The 26608-nt window shown below is 42.3% G+C and overlaps 2 protein-coding genes across 3 annotated transcripts in view; one reads left to right on the top strand and one right to left on the bottom strand.

Annotated features, from left to right (window-relative positions):
- slc2a8 (solute carrier family 2 member 8) overlaps window positions 1–16335 on the bottom strand; it is a 36037-nt gene extending 19702 nt beyond the window's left edge. For both annotated transcript variants that reach the window (XM_073052648.1, XM_073052649.1), the window contains exons 1-3: window positions 15965–16335; window positions 4626–4788; window positions 1907–2113 (exon numbers count right to left, since the gene is read on the bottom strand). In XM_073052648.1, coding sequence (XP_072908749.1) covers window positions 1907–2113; window positions 4626–4788; window positions 15965–16026 — 432 coding nt within the window. In that variant the 5' untranslated portion in view covers window positions 16027–16335. The remainder of the gene's footprint in view (window positions 1–1906; window positions 2114–4625; window positions 4789–15964) is intronic.
- Window positions 16336–16704: 369 nt separating this feature from the next.
- Window positions 16705–26608, top strand: part of fbxw2 (F-box and WD repeat domain containing 2) — a 30176-nt gene continuing 20272 nt past the window's right edge. The window contains exon 1 of the mRNA XM_073052646.1: window positions 16705–16836. The gene's annotated coding sequence lies outside the window, so the exon portion shown is untranslated. The remainder of the gene's footprint in view (window positions 16837–26608) is intronic.

The following is a 26608-nucleotide window of genomic DNA, read 5'->3' as shown; positions in this document are numbered from 1 at the left end:
CATTTCACCAATTTATTGGAGCTCTTTGAAGGTATAACATGTGATGTGGATGAAGGAGACCCAGGTGCATGAATTAGACTGATTTCCAGGTGGCGTGATGTGGTTGGTATCAGAAGCTATTGCAGCAGGTAAATGCTCATCGTGCCGGAGAATGGGGAGATGACCGCCTAACAGGAAACAGCAAACATAAATGTGCATCATTTACAAAATGCAAGAGGAACTCAGCAAGACAGGCAGCATCCAGGGAAGCAAATAAATAACCAACATTTCAGGCAGAGCTCTTTCACTATGACTGGAAAGGAAAGGGGCAGAAACCAGAATAAGATGGTAGAGGGCAAGGACCACTTCCGTTAATGCCCCTCCTCCCCTTCTTACCTGATAGTTTCCCCCCCCCTCCTTTTTTTCCTCTCTGCCCATCACTCTGCCTATTCTCCATCTCCCTCTGGTGCTCCCTCCCCCTTTCTTTCTCCCTAGGCCTCCCATCGCATGATCGTTTCCCTTCTCCAGCTCTGTATCCCTTTTGCCAATCACCTTTCCGGCTCTCAGGTTCACCAAACCCCTCGGGTCTTCTCGTATCATTTCACATTTCACAGAGTGGAGAAAGGCAGAGGACACGCTGAGGGAAATGCCAAAGACTAAATGTGCAAACTGCGGGAAATCATGCCAGTGGCCAGAACTGGAAGAAAAAGTTTTAGAGTGGGTGAATCACCAGCGATCACCTGGATACATCATTACCAGGGAAATGATTCCGAGTTCAAGCGTTGAAATGGGACAAAAAACACCATGAGGTCAGGGAATATTTCAAAGCTACGCGAAGTTGGTGCACCCGATTTATGAATAGACGTGATCTTGTGTTGAGACAAAAAACAAAGATTGCTCAGAAAATTCCCGCGGCGTGTTGTTTACGTTCAAGAACACTGCCGGATGGACAAAGCGGATTGCTTGAAGTAGGTTAAAGAGGTGTGGCGTCGACACATGTTCAAAGCGCACTTGTAAGGTGAGACAAAAGCAGCATTGAAAGCTGAAAATACGGACATTGCAGTCATCCCCGGTGGTTTGACGTCCGTGCTCCAGCCACTAGATGTGAGTTTAAACAAACCAAAGAATCCATGCGTCGACAGTGGAACCAATTTGACTCAGAAACAGCCAATAAATACGACCTGTCTTCTGTTTATTCGTTTTTCCAAAGTTGGCACCTTCTGTATAAGCCGACCCCCTTATTTTAGGACCAAAATTTAGGGCCAAATTCTCGGCTTATACACCGGAATTTACGGTAAGTTTTGAAGAGGACATGGGGATAGACAAGTTAAATGAGAGGGCAAAGGACAAATGAGACACAATATGTGTACTTGTCCCTTTTGGCAGGAAAAAATAAGAGCATGTCATCTAAACGCTGAGAGATCTAAGCAGTGAGATCTCGGAGGTTGCAGCATCTGAGTACCATGCACTGCAGTCTTCTTATTAAAGAAGCATTTCAGGAGGTTTACCAGGCCAACACCTTTAATAGCAGGGTGTACCTGGAATCAGAGGTTAAAAGGTCGGCACAACATTGTGGCCAAAGGGCCTGTACAGTGCTGTAATGCTCTATGTTCTGTGTCTTGTGACGGAAGGCTACAGGGTAACGGGAAAGGTCATAGAAAGGAATACCCCGTTGAGTCCTGATGAAGGGTCTCGGCCCAAACCGTTTTGAATCAAAACCTTTCATAGATGCTGCCTGACATGCTTAGTTCCTCCAGAAATTTCTGAAATGCCCTGGTGAGAGCTGGCATTATAGCCTCACTCTATGTTGAAGTAAGAAAGAAAACCATTGGCTATGGATTCCAAGAATGTTTTGAAGCACAACTGGCAGTCATTACACATTACTATATGAAAATTCTCCTGCCCATTACATAAGATATGTACTTACTGGCACAACGAGTGACGTTATTCCACTGGCTAATCCAGTCACGATTCTCCCAGCGTAAAGCATCCAGATATTCCGCGCTCCAACAATTACTGTAAACCCAATAATAAACGGAAGGCCACACAACATCAGACTTAGCTTTCTGCCAAGTTTATCAACCAGCCATCCTCCTACGATGCCACCCACAGCTGCTCCAATGGTAACTAAGGACTGAAAAGGTACAAAAGTGTGAGGTTAAATTACTTTATGATAAACATAGCAGTTTCAATCTCAATAGAATAAAACCTGCAGAAAGCCAAAAGGTAATATTGTTCAATACACTTAAAGCTAGAAATTCAGTCCTCTGTGTGTGTAATACATGTGCTACTTTGGAGCATGGAGTTAACAAAGGAGATTGAGGCTTTGGTCAGTCAGGGTCATGAACGTTGCATCCCAGCTGTCTAGATATGTGAGCCCAATATGGCTGATGAGCCCCATATGCTTGAAGTGACCCATTTTAAGGCTCCATTAATGCACCTTTGGCCCTTCTGTCAATCGAAATGGTTCCACCAGGCTTAGGAGTTAAGCTATATGTGGAGGCCAGGACCTGGACTTGGTTATTCGAGGGGTACGCCATTGGGGGCATTTAATAGGTAGTGGGATCTTGTCCCCATTAACATACCCCCCCCCCCCAGCTATAACAACCTTAAGGAACCAAAAACCAAGGAGGAAATCTGACAGATTAAGAATGAGGGGAAATCCAAAGAGATGCTAAGTAATAATTACAAGGAAAATAAATTAAAGGATTTTGATCTCCGCGATCTGTTTTTTTTTCCCCAGAAGTTAAGAGTGCGGAGACATTTGGGAAGATAGAATGGTGGTAGGGCACAGATTTAATTGTCTTGAGTCAAGATTTTAAATTCCTAGGTTACCTTTGATGACTTATGACAAGTCTACCCAGCACTCAGGGTAGGGGACCATGCATTATTCTGGGGTTCTGTTGAAGGGATGGAGTTATTATTACAGAGCACGGAAACTGAAATGGGCTCATTACTTTGGTCTGCCGTCATGAGGACGTTATCCTTCAGTGCCTTTATCTATTTGTGTCCTTCAAAATGCTCTTAAACTACAGTCAAATTACACTTGTTTTTCTTCTCTACCTAGTACCCGCTGCACTGTTCTGGTCATTCATTGATATACAATTCCATAGGAAGTTTATTACAGGGATTCCTAACCTTTCTGATGCCATGGACCTCTACCATTAACTGAGGGGTCCACCGAGTACAGGTTTATTACATTATTTGCAGGAGCAATTCAACAGGTCAGACAGCATCTATGAAAGAAATATTTATTTCTCTCCACAGATGCTGCCTGACCTGCTGAGTTCCTCCAGCATTTTGTGTGTGTTGCTCTGGATTTCCAGCATCTGCAGAAACCCTTGTGTTTATTATTACATCTCTTTATCAGTGTTCACTAGTCCCACAATATTATATTCTCACACAAGTTAGCCTTTGACAAAAACAGCTGGGTCAAAGAAAACAACAGATTTTTCAGATGGTCACATTTCAAAATTTCACCTTAGGTTTTTGTACTTTGTGAACAAATAAACAGAAATTATGTGTGATGGTCAGGGTTATTAAGCAATGAAGAAGCACCACATATTTTTAAAAATGAAAGTTGGAATTGAATGGTAGAGGGGGGAGATCAGGGAAACAATCATTGGTACAGAGACAAACAAACATAAAATTTTGCCTGACAAGTACACTCAGTGGCCAGTTTATTAGGTACTCCTGCTCATTAATGCAACTATCTAATCAGTTAATCATGTCGCAGCATCTCAATGGATTAAAAAAAATGCAGACATGGTCAAGAGGTTCAGTTGTTGTTCAGACCAAACATTAGAATGGTGAAGAAATTTGATCTAAATTACTTTGACCGTGGAATGACTGCTGGTGCCAGACAGGGAAGACTGAGTATCTCAGAAACTGCTGATCTCTTATGATTTCTATGTACACAGTCTCTAGAGTTCACAGGGAATGGTCAGAACAAAAAACATCCAGAGAGAGGCAGTTCTGTAGGCGAAAACACCTTGTCCATGAGAGAGGTCAGAGGAGAACGGTCAGACGGGTTCAAGCTGACAGGAAGGCGACAGTAACTCAAATAACCATGAATTATATAACAGTGGTGGGCAGAAGAGTATTCATGTCTGAATGCACAGCACGTCAAACCTTGAAGTGGATGGGTTAGGCTACAGCATATAACTACAAATATACATTCAGTGGCCACTTTATTAGCCACTGGAGGTACCTAATATAGTGGCCACTAAGTGCACATTGGAACTGCAACATCAGCAAACAACCTCAGTGAGAGGAATGGGAAAGGGATGAATGGTTTCATTCAGCAGCAGAGCAGACATCATTGCATAAACAACAGTCAAGCAACTACTTAAGTAATACACACAAAATGCTGGAGGAACACAGCAGGCCAGGCAGCATCTATGAAAAAGAGTAAATAGTTGACATTTTGGGCCAAGATCCTTCTTCAGTCCTGATGAAGGGTCTCGACCCGAAACATGGACTGTACACATTTTTCCATAGATGCTGCCTGGCCTGCTGAGTTCCTCCAGTATTTTGTGTGTATTACTTTAATTTCCAGCATCTGCCAATTTTCTCTCGTTTGTGAAGCAACTTCTTAACCCTTCCTACTGATACTATACAGAAAATATTTAATAGTGATAACTTACCCCAAACCAGGAAGCCTGAGTGGAATCAAGTTTCAGATCCGGGTTTACATCAGATTCCAGCTCTGGAATGGCAGGAGAACTGTAACCAAGAACAAATCCAAAACTAAGGGGGCCCAACACAGCTGCAAATGTGGCCAGGTATAAATTCCCGTTCCTTACTTTACTGTAAAGCAAAAATACAGGGAAAAGATCCTTTAATTCAAAACTCAATCATCCAACACAACATCCATTAATGCTTATTTCTCCATCGAATCTTAGTTTGCAGCCTCACAATTTATAATACACAAAATTGGTCACAGTAACAGATGAACATTTCCATTGACAGAACACACCTGCCAAAGAAATGGTAAAATTAAGGACCTGCAAAGAGCATCAACAGAAGAGAAAGGGAATGATTACAAAAACTTGTAGATGATTAGTTAAGCAGAAAGATGTTTGCAAGTCAGATGTCAGAGAAACTTTGTGGCTAAACTGATTATTTTTGTTGTATTCACTAACTGGGCAAAGCACTATAAGAGTCTGAGTACATTAGTTTGTGTCTCCAATGAGCCCATGCATTAAATTTTTCCAAAGCACATGTGATAAGCATTATGTTTGAAGCCGTATGAGTTTCTTTTTAAAATTAAATGATTATAAAAACATGATAAAATGATCCATTTGATCATTTCAGCTGGCCGATATCCAAAGTGAATTTGATTATACTTCAACAAAGATCGGGGCTCCCAACTTGGGGTCCACAGACCCCTCGGTTAATGGTAGAAGCCCATGGCATAAAAAAGGCAGGGAACCCCTGCTGAGTTCATCCAACATGTTGTCTGTGTGTTACTTCAGATTCCCAGCGTCTGTAGAATCTTGTCTAGATTTCATCACGCCTGATACACCAAAATATTTACCTGCATTCTGAAAGACATAGGTTTAATATGGAACAATCAGGGGTAAACAAAGGAAAGTAGGATAGTCTAAAAAAAAATGGATCTTGTCCATTCACTCAGCTAATCATTAAGAAAAATCAATTTGTTAGATATCAAACTGAAAACCAAGCTTGCAAGGGAAACCAGTCAGAGATGGCAAGTTAAACATTAACTCATTGCTAGCAAACGTCAGTATAAGCTAAAAACCCAAGGGAGCACAGTAATGTTGACTGTTAAATTACAAGTAAAGAATTTGCAATTACATGGAGCAAATTAGTTTGACTTCCATGTTACATTCACTTTCAATTACATGAAGGATTCTTGGCTTTATGACAGGACTGGGAGCACGGCAGGTTTGCCACTGGGGTTACTAATAGTTACTGCGCCAGATCTCAATGACCAGTTTGTGGCCAGACTGTGGGCATTGCCGAGGCAATAGATGCATGGCTCCCAACGCCCTGCTGCGTCAGCTTTCTGCGAGGCATATCAGAAGGGAGTTGAAAATAAACTGCAGGAAGTCAGGCCCTGACCACAAGCCACCTGATGGCCTTTGTCAGCTCTTGCCATCAGAACATTCAAGTTTATTGTCATTCAACATTACACATGTACACAGCTAAATGAAACAGCATTCCTTAGGGTCCACAGTACATATGTCACATACAGCACCTAAAATATTAAACAATAATACTAACAGATTAAAAAAACATTCCAATGCTTCCCAATTCTGGTGATCAGAGGCATGCAGAACTAGATTAAAACAAAAGTTAAACATTATTGGAAGTGCTTCAGAATGCTGAACTTCATTTGATTTACATTGGATCTCACCAATGGAGAGAAGGCTGAATCGGGAGCACCGATACAATAGGCGAAGATGACCCCCAACAGATTCACCAGTGAAGTGTTGCCTCACCTGGAAGGACAGCTTGGGGCCCTAAATGGAGGTAAGGGAGGAGTTTCCACAGCTGTGCTGCCAATGTGAAGAGGGGTGTGAGTGACGTGAGCTCCCCTGAAGTCTAGAACCATGCCCTTTGTCTTGTTGACAATGAGGAAGAGGTTATTTGCCTGACACCAGGCCTCAAGCTCTTCCACCTCCTCTCTGATTGCCCATTGTTGTTGGTGATGAGCCCCACCACTGTTGGGTCATCAGCAAACACGACAATGTGATTACTCAGGTGTTTGGCTGTGCAGTCATGTGTGAGCAGTGCTCTGGGCTCAGCACAGTCCTGGCTGGGGGATGGGGGGCACCTGAAATTGAGGATGATGGGGAGGGAGGAGCAGTTGTGCATCCAATGCTAATACTAAACCCATTAGAGTTCCAAAACGTACAGATTAGTACAAACGTACGAGGATGTTGCCTGGATTGGGGAGCATGCCTTATGAAAACAGGTCGAGTGAACTTGGCCTTTTCTCCTTGGAGCGATGGAGGATGAGAGGTGACCTGATAGAGGTGGGTAAGATGATGAGAGGCATTGATTGTGTGGATAGTCAGAGGCTTTTTCCCAGGGCTGAAATGGCTGCCACAAGAGGACACAGGTTTAAGGTGCTGCAGAGTAGGTACAGAGGAGATGTCAGGGATAAGTTTTTTACGTAGAGTGGTGAGTGTGTGGAATGGGCTGCCGGTAACGGTGGTGGAGGCGGATACGATAGGGTCTTTTAAGAGACTTTTGGATAGGTACATGTTCGGCACAACTTTGTGGGCTGAAGGGCCTGTATTGTACTGTAGGTTTTCTATGTTTCTATTAGGGTTAGTAAGTAGTGGACAAGCTATTTTGATGGCGGAAGCATGGCAACACTTGTGGTTTGCACTCAACACATCTTCGGACTGTGTTGGTTATTGACACAAACAACACAATGCACAAAATGTCTTGACGTATATTTGACAAATAAAGCTAATCTATAAAAATCTTTCCTCCAATAGGACCACAACCTTACTGCAGAGTTTGGAGACTTGCATGCCTCAAAGACCTAGAGAGCTATGTTGGCTGGAGTCAGAGCCTTGTGCTTCAACTCTTGGTAGGGTCACCCAGGCCAAACAGAAGAGGCCAGAATAAGAGTGGTCCATCAGTCCTCCAGGTTCAGGGCTTCAGCTCAGGGCTAATAACCCTGACTGGTAAAGCAAAACTGTTAGGGAAACAGCAATGAAGAATCCTTCTATACCAGTGTGTGACCAAGGACAGACAGAGATGGAGGATTCTCATTGTACCCTGAATGGCAGTGGCATACCGGACAGTAAGTATAAAAATATTTACTTCATTCACCCCACATGCCCACCAATGCCCAAGATTGTACATTTCAGAACAACTTAGATGGTCAGTTTTTGACAGGTACCTTTTTGGGATGCGGTGGCGGGGGGAGGGGGGGGGGGTTAGAACTGGAGCACCTGGAGGAAACCCAATGACAGGGAAGAAGTTGCAAATTCCACACATACAATACAGTTACTGGAACACAGAGGTAGCAGCATTACTGGCTGCAACGCTGCACCACCCTAACGTCCTTGAACTTGATGCTAAATCTCAGGCAGTGACCCTAGGCAGTTGCAACTTCCTGCACAAACATACACGTCTGAAACATTTCACTTACACCGCAGCGAGCCAGCAGATGAAAAGCATCCTTGTTGGCAAATTAGAACTAAAATCTTAATTAGTGCCTCATCTACTCGGATCAAATGGTGGAACTCAGCAGATCAGGCAGCTTCTATGGAGGGAAATGAACAACATTTTGGACCAAGACCCTTTATAGTCCTCATGAAGGGTCTCGGACTAAAATGTCAAATGTTCATTCCTTTAGCACTTGTGTGTGCCGCTCAGAATTTCCAGCATCTGCAGAATCTTGTGTCTTGGAATCAAATTTACCCTGTTCAAAAACCTTAAAGTTCAGTATTGAATAATTTACATAACTTGCTCACCAATACCTCCACTTCCTCAGGAGGCTAAAAAATTTCTCCATCAACCCTTACCAATTTTATCATACACTAAAGAAAGAATTGTGTCTGGATGCATCACAGCTTGGTACAGCAACTTCTCTGAACGTGACTGCAAGAAACTGCAAAGAGTTGTGGTCACAGCTGAGGAGTAGAGACTCAATGGGTTGAGTTAAGAAAAGGTAAAAGGATGCTAATGGCAGTTGTATACAGGCCACCAAGCAGCAGCCGGGATGCAGATTACAAATTACAGCAGGAAATAGAAAAGGTGTGTCAGAAAGGCAGTATCATGATAATCGTTGGGGATTTTAACATGAAAGTGGATTGGGAAAACCAGGTCAGTACTGGACCTCAAGAGAGAGAGTTTGTAGAATGTTTAAAGAATGGCTTTTTAGAACAGCTTATTGTTGAGCCCACTAGGGGATCAGCTGTACTAGATTGAGTGTTGTGCAATGATCTGGAGATAATGAGAGAGCTTAAGGTTAAGGAACCCTTAAGGAACAGTGATCACAATATGATCAAGTTCACATTGAACTTCGAGGGGGAAAAAATAAAATCCAAGTCGCTATTTCAGTGGAATAAAGGAAATTATAACAGCATGAGAGGGGAACTGGCTGAAGTTGACTGGAGAGGGACATTTGCAGGAAGGACAGCAGAGCAGCAATGGCTGGAGCTTCTGAGAAAAATGAGGGAAGTGCAAGACAGATATATTCCAAGAAAGAAAAAATTTTCAAAGGGAAGAAGGACACTACCGTGGCTGACAAGTGAAGTCAGAGCCAAAGTAAAAGCAAAAGAGAGGGCATACAAGGAAACCAGAGCTCATGGGGAGATAGAGGATTGGGGAGCTTTTAAAAACTTGCAGAAGGAAACTAAGAAGGTCATTCAGAAAGAAAAGATGAATTATGAGAGGAAGCTGGTGACTAACATCAAAGAAGATACTAAAAGCTTTTTTAAGTATATAAAGGGTAAAAGAGTTGAGGGTAGATACAGAACCAATAGAAAATGATGCTGGAGATATTGTAACAAAAGACGCAGAGATGGCAGAGGAACTGAATGTGTATTTTGCATCAGTCTTCACAGTGGAAGACATCTACAGTATACCGGACATTCAAGAGTATCACGAAAGTGAATTTTGCACAGTGAAATTTACAACGGAGGTGTTCAAGAAGCTTAATGGTCCGAGGGTGTATAAATCTCCTGACCTGACTGAATAAACCCTTGGGTTCTGAAGAAAGTAGCTGGAGAGATTGTGGACGCATTAACAATGATCTTTCAAGAATCGATAGATTCTGGTATTGTACTGGATGACTGGGAAATTGCAAATGTTACTCCGCTACTTAAGAAGGATGGGAGGCAGCAGAAAGAAAACTATAGACCTGTTAGCCTGACATCAGTGGTTGGGAAGTTGTTGGAATCGATTGTTAGGGATGAAATTACTGAGTACCTGCGGGCACATGACAAGATAGGCCAAAGCCAGCATGGTTTCCTGAAAGGAAAATCCTGCCTGACAAACCTACTACAATCCTTTGAGGAAATTACAAGCAGGGTAGACAAAGGAGATGCAGTAGACGTGCTGCACCTGGATTTTCAGAAGGCCTTTGACAAGGTGCTGCACATGAGGCTGCTTAGCAAGATAAGAGCCTATGGAATTACAGGGAAGTTACTAGCGTGGGTGGGGCTTGGCTGGTTGGCAGAAAACAGAGTGAGAATAAAAGGATCCTATCCTGGCTGGCTGCCAATTACCAATAGAGTTCCACAGGGGTTGGTGCTGGGACTGTTACTTTTTACAATGTACGTCAATGATTTGGACTATGGTATTAATGGATTTGTGGCTAAATTTGCCGATGATACAAAGATAGGTGGAGGAACAGGTAGTGTTGAGGAAACAGAGAGACTTAGATAGTTCAGGGGAATGGGCAAAGAAGTGGCAAATGAAATACAATGTTGGAAAGTATATGGTCGTGCACTTTTGTGGAAGAAATAAAAAGGCAGACTATTATTTAGATGAGGAGAGAATTCAAAATGCAGAGATGCAAAGAGACTTGGGAGTCCTTCTGCAAGACACTCTAAAGGTTAACTTCCAGGTTGAGTCAGTTGTGAAGAAGGCGAATGCAATGCTGGCATTCATCTCTTGAGGTATAGAATATAAAAACAGCAGAGATTTGATGCTGAGGCTCTATAAGGCACTCGTGAGACCACACTTGGAGTACTGTGTGTAGTTTTGCACTCATTTTAAAAAGGATATACTGACATTGGAGAGGGTGTAGAGAAGATTCACGAGAATGATTCCAGGAATGAAAGGGTTACCGTATGAGGAATGTCTGCAGCTCTTGGGCTGTATTCCCCAGAGTTCAGGAGAAAGAGGGGGGATCTCACAGAAACATTCCGAATGTTAAAAGGCCTGAACAGATTGGAAATAACTTAGCCATATCTAATGGTAGGGGATTCTAGGCACGACTTCAGGATTGAAAGACGTCCCACAATTGTAACCCTCAAGTAGGTCGTAAGTGTTAGTCTAGGAGAAGACACTACCTGACCCGCTAAACTTGTGAAATCTCGCTTGTGTGGATGCTGTGTGATGTTTTCCCATTGCAAGTCAGTACAACGAAATAACAAACAGAATGCCATATACGATTTAGCTTTACAATTCTTAATTTGACTAGAGGGTTAGTAAAGAAAACAAAAAGAAAAGGGCCCACTTTAATGAAACAGTCTAACGTGTAAACCGGAGGTCACGATTTTCCTGTCCGTTCGTTCTCCATCGATTTCCCCCCCGACGTCGTTGACTCCCAATCCCATTCCACATCCACTCAGCCCTGCAGTCTACAACCTCTCTGTTCTGGCATCTTCTCTCACCATCTTCCGCCGAACAAAAGCCCGTGAATACCTTGCTCTTGGGCACACAAGAAAGAAAAACACCTCCCTCATTGGACGCTGCATATTCCAAAGTCCCCGTTATCTCTAGTCATAACCAAAACACTGCTGCTACAGAGAAACCATTACATTAGCAGTGAAACCTTTCCCAGGGCGTTGCACAAGTAAAACACCACAAGATTCTTTGACCATAGGAAGGGAGGGCATGAGGAAGACAAGGATAACAGTGTCTGTTGCATCCTAGTTGTATATGCAAGCCAGAGCAGTACAATATGGAGAATAAACTGTTACCCATGCAGTAGGCTCCTCCTCTCCATGCAGCTCATGAATCCAAAGGATCAACAGATACAGATAAATTCTGGCACAGGGAGCATTACAGGAGTTGCCAGTTAGTGTTGAACTCAATACAGGACTGCCTTAGTGGCCTCAGCTCCAGATTTTTCCCCTTGGGGTTTACTCTCGAAGCCTTCTCCTGTTTGTGGTAATGGCTGCAAGGCCATAGAGATTTGAGATCAACATTTGCCCTCTCCTAGATGAGCTGCCAATCATGGGTGACAAGGCTCATCTGCCCAGAAATCCTTGCCTATACACGCTATACAGGGAAGTACAAACCTGCTTTAAAACTATACAAAAGAGATCAAACCAGAGGGACGGATAGATGCTGCCTGGCCTGCTGAGTTCCTTCAACATTTTGTGTGCGTTGCTTTGGATTTCCAGCATCTGCAGATTTTCTTGTTTGTGAAACCAGAGGGACAAATGGGAGGTCAAATTAAATTTTAAAAGTCCTACGTTTTTGACTTTGGAAAAATAGTGGGTCTCTGCTTTGTGAAATTAGATCTACAGTATCTGTGCACTTGTCTGATAAAAGTTTATCTGCACTTATAGTTTTTTTTCCTACAGTGAGTGGGGAGCAGGTAAGCAAGCCTTCCTTTATCCTGACAATTGAAAAGATTTTAGTATTGAATTTACTGGCAAGGACTATCATAGAGCATCTAGAGGAACAGTGGATTATCCCTTGGCAAGCTCTAGATTTCTCAGAAGTACAGATATGGAAAGTTGCTGTCAGCTTTACTACATTACAACTTGAGTCATTAGCCTTGGCATTACCTATATCAAATCAGGCCAATTTGTTAGTGCTCTACATTAAATCCAAGTTCAATAGCTAGCTCTGAGTGAATATTTCTCATTTCTAAGGAGAATTATTTTTGTCCTCTCTGGAAAATGATTCTACAATTTCTTTTTATATTAGGAACTCAAGTCCCATGTGGCTCTGATCCACAAATACCCTTCATAAAAACTGGTTTTCAATCTAAAAGCTATTAATTTTAAACAACACACTTTTAACATGGGATAGTAATGGTTTACGACTATAATAATATTTCCATTTGCACCTGTGCCCTTGAGAAAACATTTCATAAGTTGCTATTTAACGTTTCTCACCCTTGATTAAGGGCAGACCTAGCAATTTTCTCTTCTACATCTTTGCAATATAAAAAATGATCAAGACAGCGTTAGCTTGTAAAATCAAATCCCCAAACAGGAAATAGAAGGAGTAGAGGGCCGCATTAGATTACATTTAATATACAAGCACGAGAAATATTATTCTATTCAGCCCCTTGTGTATGCCCTGTAATTCAATAAAATCATGAAACACCTTTCACTCCAGCGGAACTTAACTGCATTAACTTCTTATTCTTCAATTCTCTCAGTATCTAAAAACCTCCTTTTGGCTAGATTGTGCTGAGCAGCTGAATCCTCATAGCCCTCTTTGGTTAAGAATTCCACAGATGCGCAAATCACTTATCGATCCATCTTAGTTCTGAATAGCAGACTACTTACCTGGAGACTGTGACCACTGATTCTAGAATCGAGAGAAAAACACACCAACCCCACAACTATTCTATCAACCAAAGTGAGAGCATCGTTCAGTCCTGTGAAGCCCAAAGAGAAGATCAATCTGATGAATGCTTCAAAACCCAAAATAAAATCTTGCAGGTGCTGGAAATCTGAAATAAAATCAAAATGCTCAGGCAGAACCTGTGGAAGATAAACAGTTATGTTTCAGGTTCAAGCCTTGATTCAAAATGTGAGTGGAGACTAAATGGGGTTAATGAACCACCAGTTTCAGGAACAGTTAATACCCTACAACAATCAAGGTTGGACAACTTCCCTCACCAGTACTCTGAACTGGCTCTACGACCTAGACTCACTTTCAAAGACTCTGCAACTCATGTTCTCAGTATGTTTTAGTTTTTATTTGCACGATTAGTTGTCTTTTGCACATTGGTTGTTTGCCAGTCTTTATGTGTAGTTCTTCATAAATTCTATTATATTACTTCATTTTCCTGTAAATGCCTTCAAGAAAATTAATCTCAAGGTAAGATGTGGAGCTGTATCTGCACTTTGACAATAACTTTCACTTTTGCTAACTAATGGGGGAAGGTGTGACAGCAGTGTGAAGCATATTGTAGCCCCTACCACTGCCTCAGTACAGCGCAGAAGCAGGCCCTTCAGCCCATCTCGTCCATGTTGGACTATTCAAACTACCAACTCACATCGACCTAAGCTGGGACCATATGAATATCGGATGGATTTGTTGGCTGTTGCGAGGCTACAGGCATCATCTGCCGCCTGGGAGCTTGATCGGGGACATTTCCATCTTGCTGACTGGATTATAAATATCTCACAGGAAAAGGGACCCTGCCCTAACCTCAGTTCATCGCAAAGCTGAGTAAACATTGCGAGACCACAGACTCGAAGTCAGGCATCATTGCAGCTGGAGTAGGCCACACACTTAGTCCATCACAAAGCTGAGTAAATGTTGTGAGGCCACAGATGCGAAGCCAGCCACGTTCAAGGCTAGCCAGGGCCCTTTAACAAATCTTTCAACCTTTTTCCATTTGACCAAAACAGGGTTGAACAGGGTTTAATTTGAAACCCGGTTTAATTCTAGTACTAAAAACCTCCATTAGTTTGATAACCAGTCCAAATTTAGGGAAATGTGCGGATATTTATGATCAAAAAGAAAATTTGCTGCAGTTTCTAGGAAAGTCGGCATGTAATGAGCTACTCAAGTAATTTATCACTTAAGAAATTACTTAAGTTTGTTACAAAAAGTACTGCACGAGGCGTGGAACACAAACATATCTTTCTTGAGAAGAGCAGGCTCTGTCAGTAACATGACTTTATGCCTATTTTATAGGGCAGGGCACCTCTACAACCCACACCTCCAACCTCATCTCATTGAATCAAACACCTGACTCCAAATAGCTTTTGTAGAAAGCATACTCCAGAGATTCACATACTTTTTACAACAAATTCATGTAATATTGGATCATTTTTCTCAATAAATGAAGTATGTTTTTGTGTTATTTATTTAATTGGATTCTCTATCTAGTTTTCAGACTTGCATGAAGATCTAATCATATTTTAGGTCATATTTATGCAGAAATAAAGAAAATTCTACAGGATTTACAAACTTCCTAACACCACTATATTTCCCTTGGAACATCAAGACTTTTTTTGCAATGGTTAAACAGAAAATGGGAAATAGCCAGAGTAACACAAACAAAATGCTGGAGGAATTCCACATTCCAGCATCTGTGGAGAGGAATAAACAGTCGACGTTTTGGGCTCAGACCCGAGATCAGGACTGGAGAGGAAGGGGGAAGAAACCAGATTAAGAATGTTGGGGGGGGGGGGGAAGGGATGGATTTCCAACATCTCCATAAACTCTACGCATCCATCTCTCTTGGCAGTGGAGTTAGATCTAGGAGGTGCAGATTTAAAGTATTGTTTAGAGATGAAATAAACATTTTATCACCAGGCATGTATAACCTATTGTATAAATTGGTGATGGGGACAGAAGTCCTCACATTTAAAGTGTATCGATATGCATATTTCAAAATCCAATAACCTATTGGGCCTAATATGGTAGGTGGAATTACATCAATCTGTATGCCAACAGTAATTACGTCTTCTATGATTCCCTACAAGAATACCTGTGCAGTTCCCATAACCCACAGACTCACTTTCAAGGACTCTTAATCTGAATATTTCTCGATATTTACTACTTATTTATTTATTATGATTTTTTTATTTTATATTTCCACGTTGGTTGTTTGTCGATCCTCTTGCCTGAGGTCTTTGATTCTATTATGACTCTTGGATTTACTAAGTATGCCCACAAGAAAACGAATCGCAGGGTTGTATATCATGGCAATCAAATACACTCTTAATAAATTTACCTTTGAGGTTTTTTTTTGAACTTTGAAGTTACAATTCTACTGAAATCGCCCACTTTATAAGACTTTATGTAGTAAGAGCAGTATATGCATTAAAACACCCAGATTTGGCGCATGGGAAAAGAAGGCAATTTCAAATGCCTATCTATCTAAATTACTGGTGCTAAGGGGATAATCGGAATGAGACTCAAAACCTTTCCGATAACAAATCGCTGACCTAACACATTATCCCCTGCCGATTCACTCTGGTGAATTGGGGGGGGGGGGGGGCACCGACTTTTACATATTGAGGCAGTAAGTGTACTTTAAAAGAAATTTGAGACACCATGCCAAGGAATTAAGTGCAATATAAGGTTAATTTCCCTTAGAATGTGAACAAGCAAGACTCACCGGAGTTGCTGCTGCTCCTCCACAGCCGGGTCCAGCAGCGGTGACCGCTCCTCCACCGACATTGCGAGTCCCGACCCGATGGAAGAGCGGTGTGGCCCAGCTGACACTCACGTGACAGCCTCGACCATGTGATCTCCCGGGCGGGGGCGGGGCCGCGGCTGGCTCACGTGACCTCTCCGTTTCCCCAACAACCGCCCCGCCGTCTTACTACCTCAGCGTTGAGCCCCCTGTCAAATGCCGCACGTCTCGAGCCCGCTGCCCCCGCCTCAGTGGGCTGGATATCGGAGTTCATGGCGGCCGTAGGAACCTCTCTCTGCCTATTTGCCACCACATTTCCGCTCCCTCAGGGAGGGAGGGAACTACAAGCTCTACCGTCGTACTGTCGAATGCGCGCAGGCGCTTGCGACACGGTCATGCGCATAATCCCCTTGTGACTCCCCTGGCTCACAAGACGCCGCCATGTTTGTTATAGGCGACGATATTTCCCTTCTCCCTGGAGCGCTGGGGACGTAAACACCAGAATCACATAAGAGATTCATCCGTGAGTGGCAAGTCCATGAACTACATGTAACCTCACGCCGTGGACAGTGTTATGACTTCTTTCGGACTTTGACAGCTAAACTGTAAATGCGCATGTGCCGGGCGACCAATCAAGATGCGGGAAGGGGGCAGCGGCGCATTTGCGTGCGGCGCGCCCAGGCTGTGGGGAGGTGACGGAGCTGCGTCGCTGTGACGCTACTTCCGGCGTGTCCAACTTGGACTTGTGGTGGAGGATTCGGGCGGCGGCGGCTGTGGCGGTCGCCGTGTGAGGAGCTGATGTCCCCCGCCGGGCTCTTGCCCACGGCAGCTATGGTCACAGCCTTCGGTGCATGGTGAGCCCGCCTCCTCCGATGCTTGCCTTTACTTAACGGCGTGCGGATCTTGTGGGATTGTGGTTCGTCCTGGCCCTCCCTTCTCCATCGGGCCGGGAGCCGCTGGTGGGGGTTTTGATTGAGGGGGCGCGGCGAGATGCTGGGTTTTTGACTGAGGGAGCGCAGGGAGCTGGTGGGTGTTTGGCTGAGGGAGCGCAGGGAGCTGGTGGGTGTTTGGCTGAGGGAGCGCAGCGGGTAGCTGGGATTGGGTGGGTGCTAACATAAACTGAGGGAAGCTATTTAGCCTCTTGTTTCTGCTGCACGTCCAGTGAGATCAACTATTTTATCCCACTTTCTTACATTAATTCCATATCCTTTGATTATTTTAAAGATGATTTGAGTTTGGGTGCTGTCATAAAAAATCAATGTGATGTGAGTTCTTAAGTTGATGTGGGTTCATTCTAAGGGTTCTCTCTGTAAAGGAATTACAATTTATGTTTTTTCCCCAATCATAAATATTTTTATTGAAAGTGTCTCATGTCAATTAGATGACAACTCATCTAATCCGTAGAGAATAGAGCTCTAATCTGCTTGATTTCTCTTTTTAAAAGGATCCTATTTACCATTTCCAACTCCCACCTTCCATTTCTTGGTGGTCCAGATAATAGAGTGGCATTGACTCAAATTTGATCCTGACCCTCGATCCTAATAATGTGGTGCTCCCTGTGACGCTGAGGATTTCCTTCTGCACCCAAAGACGTGTGGGTTGGTTGCTTGGTTAGTGAATTAGAACTGTAAATGCCTAGTGGGTAGGGTAAGTGATGGATCATTGGTGGAGTTGGAGGTATAATGAAAATGGTTTTAATATAGTGTAAATGGATGGCTTATGGGTGGTTTGGCCTCACTGGAGGGCCTGTTTCTCGGCAGTTTCTTTGTCTCATTCAGTGTGTTACGTGCTCATTACTGTTCCTCTGTTGCACGTATATCCTTGGGTTGGGATATATACTCTGGCCACTTTATTAAGTACCTCCTGTGTCTGATAAAGTGGTCACTGAGTGTATGTTCATGATCTTCTGCTGTAGTCCATCCACTTGAAAGTTTGACATTGTACATTCAGAGATGTTCCTCTTCACACCTCTGTTGTAACATGTGGTTATCTGAGTTACATTTGTCTTCCTGTCAGCTTGAACCAGTCTGGCCATTCTCCTCTGACTTCTCTCATTAACAAGGCATAACAACAACCGAACCTCTTGACCATGTCTGCTTGCTTTAACGTATTCATTTGCTGCAAGTGATTGGTTATATATTTGCATTAACAAGCAGGTATACCTAATAAAATGGCCACTGAGTATACTTGTGACTGTATGCAGTATTCCAGGTACTACACAGTACCTTATAATATAAACAGTTTGCAAGACAAACTTTTCACTGCATATGACAATAACGAACCTATGCCAATGTCTTCTAGGGCCCAAAATAGTTGCAGCAAGCTGCTTTAATTTTGTACCCTGGTTATTTTTCAATCAAGTTCACTGTATGATTGCCCTTTTAATTGCTTGCAGTTTCCACATGTTCATCCCAATGAATCTTGTACAAGGGCAGGAATCTCATTTGAACGTCACCTTATAATACTCTTTTATTCAACAAATATGAATGACTTCATATTTTTTTCATCTGCCAAATCCTCACCCTATACACTGTAGCCTATATACCTTTGAGCTGCTTTGTATCCACTGACAATCCTGTCATTCATTCTTTGGGGTTTTTCTTGTTTTGTGCATGTCTGCAGAAAGTAAGAATTTCAGGTTGTATATTGTATACGTTCTCTGATATTAAATGGAACTACTGATAATCCATATATCCACCCAGTTTTCATTCATTATATTAGTGTAGATTGTGAACAGGTGGGGTTTTGCAAGCTAAAACCTGAGCTATTTATTCCTATTGTTTGCTGTCTTCTAGCTAATCATTTCATGCTGGTATGTCACCATTAGTCCCGTGTATTCTTTGTTTAATATCATCTTGTGTGGCATCTTATTAAAGACCTTTTGAGTATCTTGCATGAATAGATTCTCTTTTATCGATTCTGCTGTCAAAGCCACCAAAATAAACAAGAAGCAAACATGGTTTCCCTTTCATAAATCCATATCATCTCTGCTCAAAACATTTTTACAAGTACTTTGTCAACATGTTCCTGAATTACTTTCTCAAATGCAGCAAGGAGTAGAAAGTGAAAACTGTCCTTACCGGTAACACCCAGATTCTGAAGAAGGTGAATAACAATTATTATAGGATTTTCCCTAATGTTAGACTAGCTGATAAGCTATTCCATGTCTTCTATTGTCTGTTCTTCAGTGGGTTATGAGGGGGTTTGATTCTGAGATTTGTGGAGGCAAGACTGCGTCATTTGGATTTGCGGTGGCTGAGATTGATTTTACGTTTGGAGGAGCTGAAATAGATTTGGGGGTTGACTGAGGGATTGTGACTAGTCATTAATAGAGTTCTAATAGGTGGTTATTGTGACAAAGCTGGTGCAGTGCCAATTTGCTGTGTGATTTTATTTCATTTCTTTGTCATGAATACACACAACTCAAAATTGCTTAAAGTCATAGAGCACTATAGCATAGAAACAGGACCTTTGGCCCATCTATTCCATGGCAAGATTATGGTGCCTGGTCCCATCGACCAGCAACTGGACCACAGCCCTCCGTACTCCTCCCGTGCCTGTACTTTTCCAAACTTCACATCAATGTTTATCAAACCCACGTTCACCACTTCAGCTGGAATCTTGTTCCACACTCTCACCACCCTCTGAGTGAAGACATTCCCCTTAAACATTTCACCTTTCATGCTTAACCCATGACCTTTGTTTATGGAGTTCTAATGATAGGATGTTCTTTTCCAACATCCTGAACCACATTACTAGTTTAGTTATTCATGCCAAATTTGTAAATGTGGGTTCCTGGTATTCCTGCTAAAGTTGCAGGTTTAATTAAAAATAAAAAATTTTTGGCGTAGAGAAATGTGGCAGATTAGCCCTTCTGTCAAAACCATATGTGTGGTCAGGGACAAAAATGAAGATGCATTTATTAGGAAGTGAGTGAATAGTGGGGAAAGATGAGATTAATTGCAGTGCTTGTGTCAGACTGATAGTTTGACCACTGAGAATGGTGGAAAATGTTATTGATTGAAGTTGGCATATTGGGCAGAATAAACTTCTAAGACTTTGATATCTTGGAACAGAATAAGCCATTTGCCCCTTCAAGCCTGCTCTGACATTCCATCATGTCTGATATATTATCCCTCAATCCCATTCTCCTGCCTTTTCCTTGTAACCTTTGATGCCCTTACTAATCAAGAAGCCATCAACTTCTACTCTAAACATAAGCATTGACTTGGCCTCCACAGCTAGCTGTGGCAATGAATTCTACAGGTTCACTACCCTCTGGCTAAAGAAATTCCTCCTTATCTCTGTTGTAAGGGGACATTGTTGTTCTGTTCTGAGGCTCTGCCATCTGGTACTAGACTCTCCCACTATCAAAAACATTACTCTATCTAGACCTTTCAACATTCGATAGGCTTCAATGAAATACTCCCTCATTCTTAAATCTAGTGAGTAAGTCCAACACCATCAAACGCTCCTCTTCTGGACCCTCTCCAATCCAGCACAAAGTTCAAAATACATTTATTATCAAAGTATATGTACATTATACAACCTTGAGGTTCGCCTCCTTATAGGCAGCCACAAAACAAAGTAGTGCAGTGGAACTCATTTAAATAAGACTGTCAAACACACAATGTGCAGGGGAAAAAAACAAATCATGCAAATAATATTCAGAAGGGACCCAAAATTGCTCATGGAACTCCATGTGCCGTCTGACCAATGCTTTATAAAGCTTCAGCATTACATCCTTGCTCTTTATATTCTGTTCTGTGGTTTGTTTGCATTGAGATTTGCATGAAGGATTGTCCAGTGTAAAAACTGTTCCATGTTTTCCATGTCATTGTTGACTCTGAAGTTATAGCCTTGCTCACTGCAAAGACTTAACAAATACCGTAGATGTCAGATTATAAGCCGCTACTTTTTTCCCACATTTTGAACAGCTTTGAACACTGCGGCCTTTACTACGGTGCAGCTAATGCATGATTTTTTTTCATGCCGCCAAAAACATTTTGCCTCGTAACAGTAGACCAATAAAATTGATGAGTAGTTCACAGAGGTCCAATGAAATTGTACGATAAATCAAGCGCACTTTCACAATTAAATTATTGTAAATCAGTCATTTGTACTCACCCTCATCAACATGGAAAACACTCGAAGAAAAGCATTGTGCTGCCTTTATGGCAGTTATTTAGTTTATAATATTTTCGCTTAGTAATTCATTTGTTAGTATTTTCTAGTTAAAGTTAGAAGTGTTTTAACTATATTTGTTTTCTGTACTACATCCGGGGATGCTATGACGTCACATCCGGTTTCACCGCGTCTTGTGGGAAATACTGGTTTGCGATAAACGGGAAGGTGGGGGGCGAGCGGCATTAGACCCGAGCGAAACGCTGCTTTTAAGTTAAAGGCGATCAATAACTTTTCCTGGTAGGCTGCAGTATATATTTTTTAGCAGATATTGGAATGTTGTTCGTGCACTGTTCAGTAAAAAAGTATACGCAACGTAATTTGTGTGTTACCGATACGTATGTATATTTAAAAGTAGCCGTGTTAGAGGCACGGTTCGAAAAAAAGCATTTGCAATATGTATTTGTTTATGTTACCATATGGATTTAATTAAAAGTTAAAAAATCCTCACGTGTAGTATCTTTCTGTGTAAATATCTCATATTACAACGTGGGATACCTGCGGCCTAAAATCCGGTGCGGCTTGTACAAGTACAAAATTGATTTTCTTTCTAAAATTAGAGCCAGCAGCTTTTAATCAGGTGCGCTCTGTAGTGCGAAATCTACGGTACATTAAATTGTCAAGCTTTTTGTAGTGGAATTCCCTCTTGTGGATAGTTTAGAGATGCAAGAGTTTGGTGCAACAAATGGGAGCTAATGGCAGGCTTCAACCTGAAGTATCAACAATCCCTTCCCCACCACACACATGCTACTTGACCTGCTGAGTTCTTCCAGGGTAATTTAGGAGATGGAGAATGTTGTATGTACACTTTCCACGAAGAACTGTAGAGATCATTGTTTGGAACAGAATCTATAATTGCTTGGTGGAAGCAGCAGTTTGGAGTTTTGATGAATTATTCAGCACAATAAGTTCGTTCATTTGTAAGGCCAGACAGTGATTTAGATAAGCTTGGAAAGTTATAGTTATTCTCTTAAGCAGGAAATTGATTAAACCTTGGTGACTAAGCTTTAAGCCTCGAGACTTGCTATTCGATTAAAGCTTCATGAAGTTGAGAGATTTGAAACCAAGATGTTTCCTCAATCATTATTCTGTGAGGATGCTCAGTTCCTGAACTCCAAACTAGGGACTTGGATAGGATTGTAACTGTATGTCGATAATAGATTGCACTTCTGCAGTTTTACATTAATACTGAATGATAAGCATATTTGGCAAAGCTGCTAAACCACTTGCGTTGCTGTGATATTAGCATACCCTGTAGATTTTCTTTATCAGCTGACACTGGGAATATCTCTGAAGGATATGCTGCAGTTTCTTCCCACATTCCAGGGTTAGTATGTTGTGGGCATGCTGTATTCAGCACAATGCTCACTGATTTGGTTTAGTGGATGTGACATTTTTCATTGTTTTAATGACCGTGTGACAAAATAAGGTTAATCTTTTAGCCTTTATTATTGATTTCCAAAAAAAAACCCCAGAAAAAATGTTCCAAAATATTTGGAGTATTTTAGGTTGGGCAAGGCATATAACCTGTATCACCAAAGGTCCCAACTCAATAGAACACTGCAATAGTAAGATGAGGAGTACCTACCAGTCATTGCCCAGATTGCTTTTTGTGAAATCCGATCATCTGCCTGTCCTTTTACCTGCATACAGGCAGAGGCTAAAGAGCAAGCCTCCAGACATTAGGACAACAAAGAGGTGGTCATGGAAGGCAGAAGAGTGGCTACAGGATTGCTTCAAGTCAGTGGACTGGGCCTTGTTCAATGACTCATAGAACCATAGAACATTACAGCACAGAAACAGGCCCTTCGGCCCTTCTTGGCTGTGCCGAACCATTTTTCTGCCTAGTCTCACTGACCTGCACCTGGACCATATCCCTCCATACCCCTCTCATCCATGTACCTGTCCGAGTTTTTCTTAAATGTTAAAAGTGAGCCAGCATTTACCACTTCATCTGGCAGCTCATTCCACACTCCCACCACTTTCTGTGTGAAGAAGTCCCCCACCCCCATGTTCCCTTTAAACTTTTCCCCCTTCACCCTTAACCCATGTCCTCTGGTGGATCTGAATGAATACACAATGGTTGTTACAGACTTTATAAAAACAGTGGTAGATTCCTTCTTTCCCCAACCAGAAGACTTGGATGAACCATGAGATATGCATCTGCTGAGGGTCAGAACAGAGGCATTTGAGCCTGATGACCAAGAAAGTTATAAGAAGACCAGATACAGTCTCTGGAAAGCCATCTGACAGGCAAAGTGACAATTCCAGACTTAACTTGAATCAATGATGGATGCTCAACATCTTGGCAGGGCTTGAATACAATCACCTCTTGCAGAGTGAAGTCAAGTGACAACATGGCTTCACTTCCAGATGAACTCAATGCCTCCTATGCTCGCTTTGACCTTCAAAACATGGAGGAACACAAGCTCCCATAGTCTGTAGTTTCATTCTCTGAGGGCGACATGAAAGCATCCTTCAGGAGGGAAAGCAACTGGCCCAGATGGGGTACCTGACTGAGTACTAAAGACCAGACCTGTGCTGAACGACTGTTCACTGAGATCTATAACCTCTCACTTTGGCAGTCTGAGGTACCTACCTGCTTCAAGCAAGCTTCAATTAGATCTGTGCTGAAGAAGAACGTGGTAATCTGCTTCAATAACTATCATCCAGTAGCACTGTGATGAAGTGTTTTGAGGTTGGTGATGAACACATCAATAGCTGTCTGAGAAGTGACTTGGATCTGCTCCAGTTTGCTGACCAGTTCAACAGGTCCGTAGCAGATGCTATTTCATTGTCTCTGCACTCAACCGTGGAGCATCTTGACAGCAAAGGTGCTTACATCAGCATGATTTTATCAACTCCAGCTCAGTGTTAAATACTATCATCCTCTCAGAACTAATCAATAAGCTGCAAGACCTTGTCCTCAATACCTCCTTGTACAGTTGGATCCTCAACTTGCAGACCCCAGTCAGTTCAGATTGGCAATAACATCTCCTCCACAACCTCCATCAACACAGGTGCACCAAAAGGCTGTGTGCTTAGCCCCCTCCTCAACTTGCTTTACACTTATGACTGTGTGGCTAAGCATAGCTCCAATGTTGTATTTAAGTTTGCTGATAACACCACTGTTGTAGACCAAATCAAAGGTATATAGAAGAGAGATTAAAAAATCTGGCTGAATGGTGCCATAACAACAACATCTCACTCACTGTCTGCGAGACCAAGGATCTGTAAATTAACTTCAGGAGGAAAAAACCAGAAGTCCAACCACCAGTCCTCATTGAGGTGGAGGGGGTCAGCAACTTGTAATTCCTTGATGTTATCATTTCGGAGGACCTGTCCTGGGCCCAGCATGTGTGTGCAATTATGAAGAAAGCACGGCAACCTCTACTTCCTTAGAAGTTTGCACAGGTGTGTGATGGAGAGTATTTTGACTGGGTGCACCGCAGGCTGATAAGGAAACACCAATGCCGTTGAACAGAAAATCATGCAAAAAGTAGTGGATATGGCTCAGTCCATGGGAAAAAACTCTCCCTACCATTGAGCACATCTACACGTTGTCATAGGAAAGTAGCATCCATCATAAGGGACCCTCCAAGACCCATGTCATGCTCTCTTCTCGCTGCTACCATCAAGAAGAAGGTAGAGGACACTTGGGACTCACCCCACCAGATTCAGGAACAGTTACAGTGGCATGCAAAAGTTTGGGCACCCCTGGTCAAAATTTCTGTTACTGTGAATAGTTAAGTGAGTAGAAGATGAACTGATCTCCAAAAGTCAAAGTTAAAGTTGAAACAATCTTTTCAACATTTTAAGCAAGATTATTGTATTATTTTTGTTTTCTACAATTTTAGAGTGAAAAAAAGAAAGGAGCACCATGCAAAAGTTTGGGCACCTAAGAGAGTTGAGCTCTCAGATAACTTTTGCCAAGGTCTCAGACCTTAATTAGCTTGTTAGGGCTGTGGCTTGTTCACAGTCATCATTAGGAAAGGCCAGGTGATGCAAATTTCAGAGCTTTATAAATACCCTGACTCCTCAAACCTTGTCCCAACAATCAGCAGCCATGGGCTCCTCTTAGCAGCTGTACTCTGAAAATTATAAGTGATGCCCACATAGCAGGAGAAGGCTATAAAAAGATAGCAAGGCGTTTTCAGGTAGCTGTTTCCTCAGTTCATAATGTAATTAAGAAATGGCAGTTAACAGGCACGGTGGAGGTCAAGTTGAGGTCTGGAAGACCAAGAAAACTTTCTGAGAGAACTCCTCGTAGGGTTGCTAGAAAGGCAAATCAAACCCCTGTTTGACTGCAAAAGACTTTCAGGAAGATTTAGCAGACTTTGGAGTGGTGGTGCACTGTTCTACTGTGCAGCGACACCTGCACAAATATGATCTTCATGGAAGAGTCATCAGAAGAAAACCTTTCCTGCATCCTCACCACAAAATTCAGCGTCAGAAGTTTGCAAAGGAACATGTAAAAAAGCCTGATGCATTTTGGAAACAAGTCCTGTGGACTGATGATGTTAAAATAGAACTTTTCTGCCGCAATGAGCAAAGGTATGTTTGGAGAAAAAAGGGTGCAGAATTTCATGAAAAGAACACCTTTCCAATTGTTAAGCACGGGGTTGGATCGATCATGCTTTGGGCTTGTGCTGCAGCCAGTGGCACAGGGAACATTTCACTGGTAGAGGGAAGAATGAATGCAATTAAATACCAGCAAATTCTGGAAGCAAACCTCACACCATCTATAAAAAAAGCTGAAGACAAAAAGAGGATGACTTCTACAACAGGATAATTATCTTGAAAATCCACAATGGACTACCTCAAGAAGCGCAAGCTGAAGGTTTTGCCATGGCCTTCACAGTCCCCCGACCTAAACATCATCGAAAATCTGTGGATAGACCTCAAAAGAGCAGTGCATGCAAGATTGCCCAAGAGTCTCACAGAACTAGAAGCCTTTTGCAAGGAAGAATGGGCGAAAATCCCCCAAACAAGAATTGTAAGACTCTTATCTGGCTATAGAAAGCATTTACAAGCTGTGATACTTGCCAAAGGGGGTGTTACTAAGCAGGGTGCCCAAACTTTCGCTTTGGGCTGTTTTCTTTTTTTTGTTATTTTGACACTGTAAAAGATGGAAATAGAAAAAATCTTGCTTAAAACATTACAGAAATGTGTTAAATGTGTTATTGAATTTATTGGGTATGCCTGCAAGAAAATGAATCCGAGTTGTATATGGTGACATTTATGTATTGTGCCTAACTCTAATGTAAATTTTATTATTAATGTCTTTGGGTTTGTAACCGTACTGAAGTAATGACCTACTTGCTCTTTTCTGGTTGCTGCCTGAACATGTAGAGTATTTCCAGCATGCTCTCTCAGCTTTCCAACATCTCTGATGTTGTATTGATTTGTCATGCTGCCTGGCCTGCTGAATTCCTCCAGCAT

The sequence above is a fragment of the Hemitrygon akajei genome, chromosome 7 (assembly GCF_048418815.1).
Source record: "Hemitrygon akajei chromosome 7, sHemAka1.3, whole genome shotgun sequence".
In the NCBI taxonomy this organism is placed as follows: domain Eukaryota; kingdom Metazoa; phylum Chordata; class Chondrichthyes; order Myliobatiformes; family Dasyatidae; genus Hemitrygon; species Hemitrygon akajei.
The sequence above is the reverse complement of the archived record's forward strand: the minus strand, read 5'-3'. Positions and strand labels throughout refer to the sequence as shown.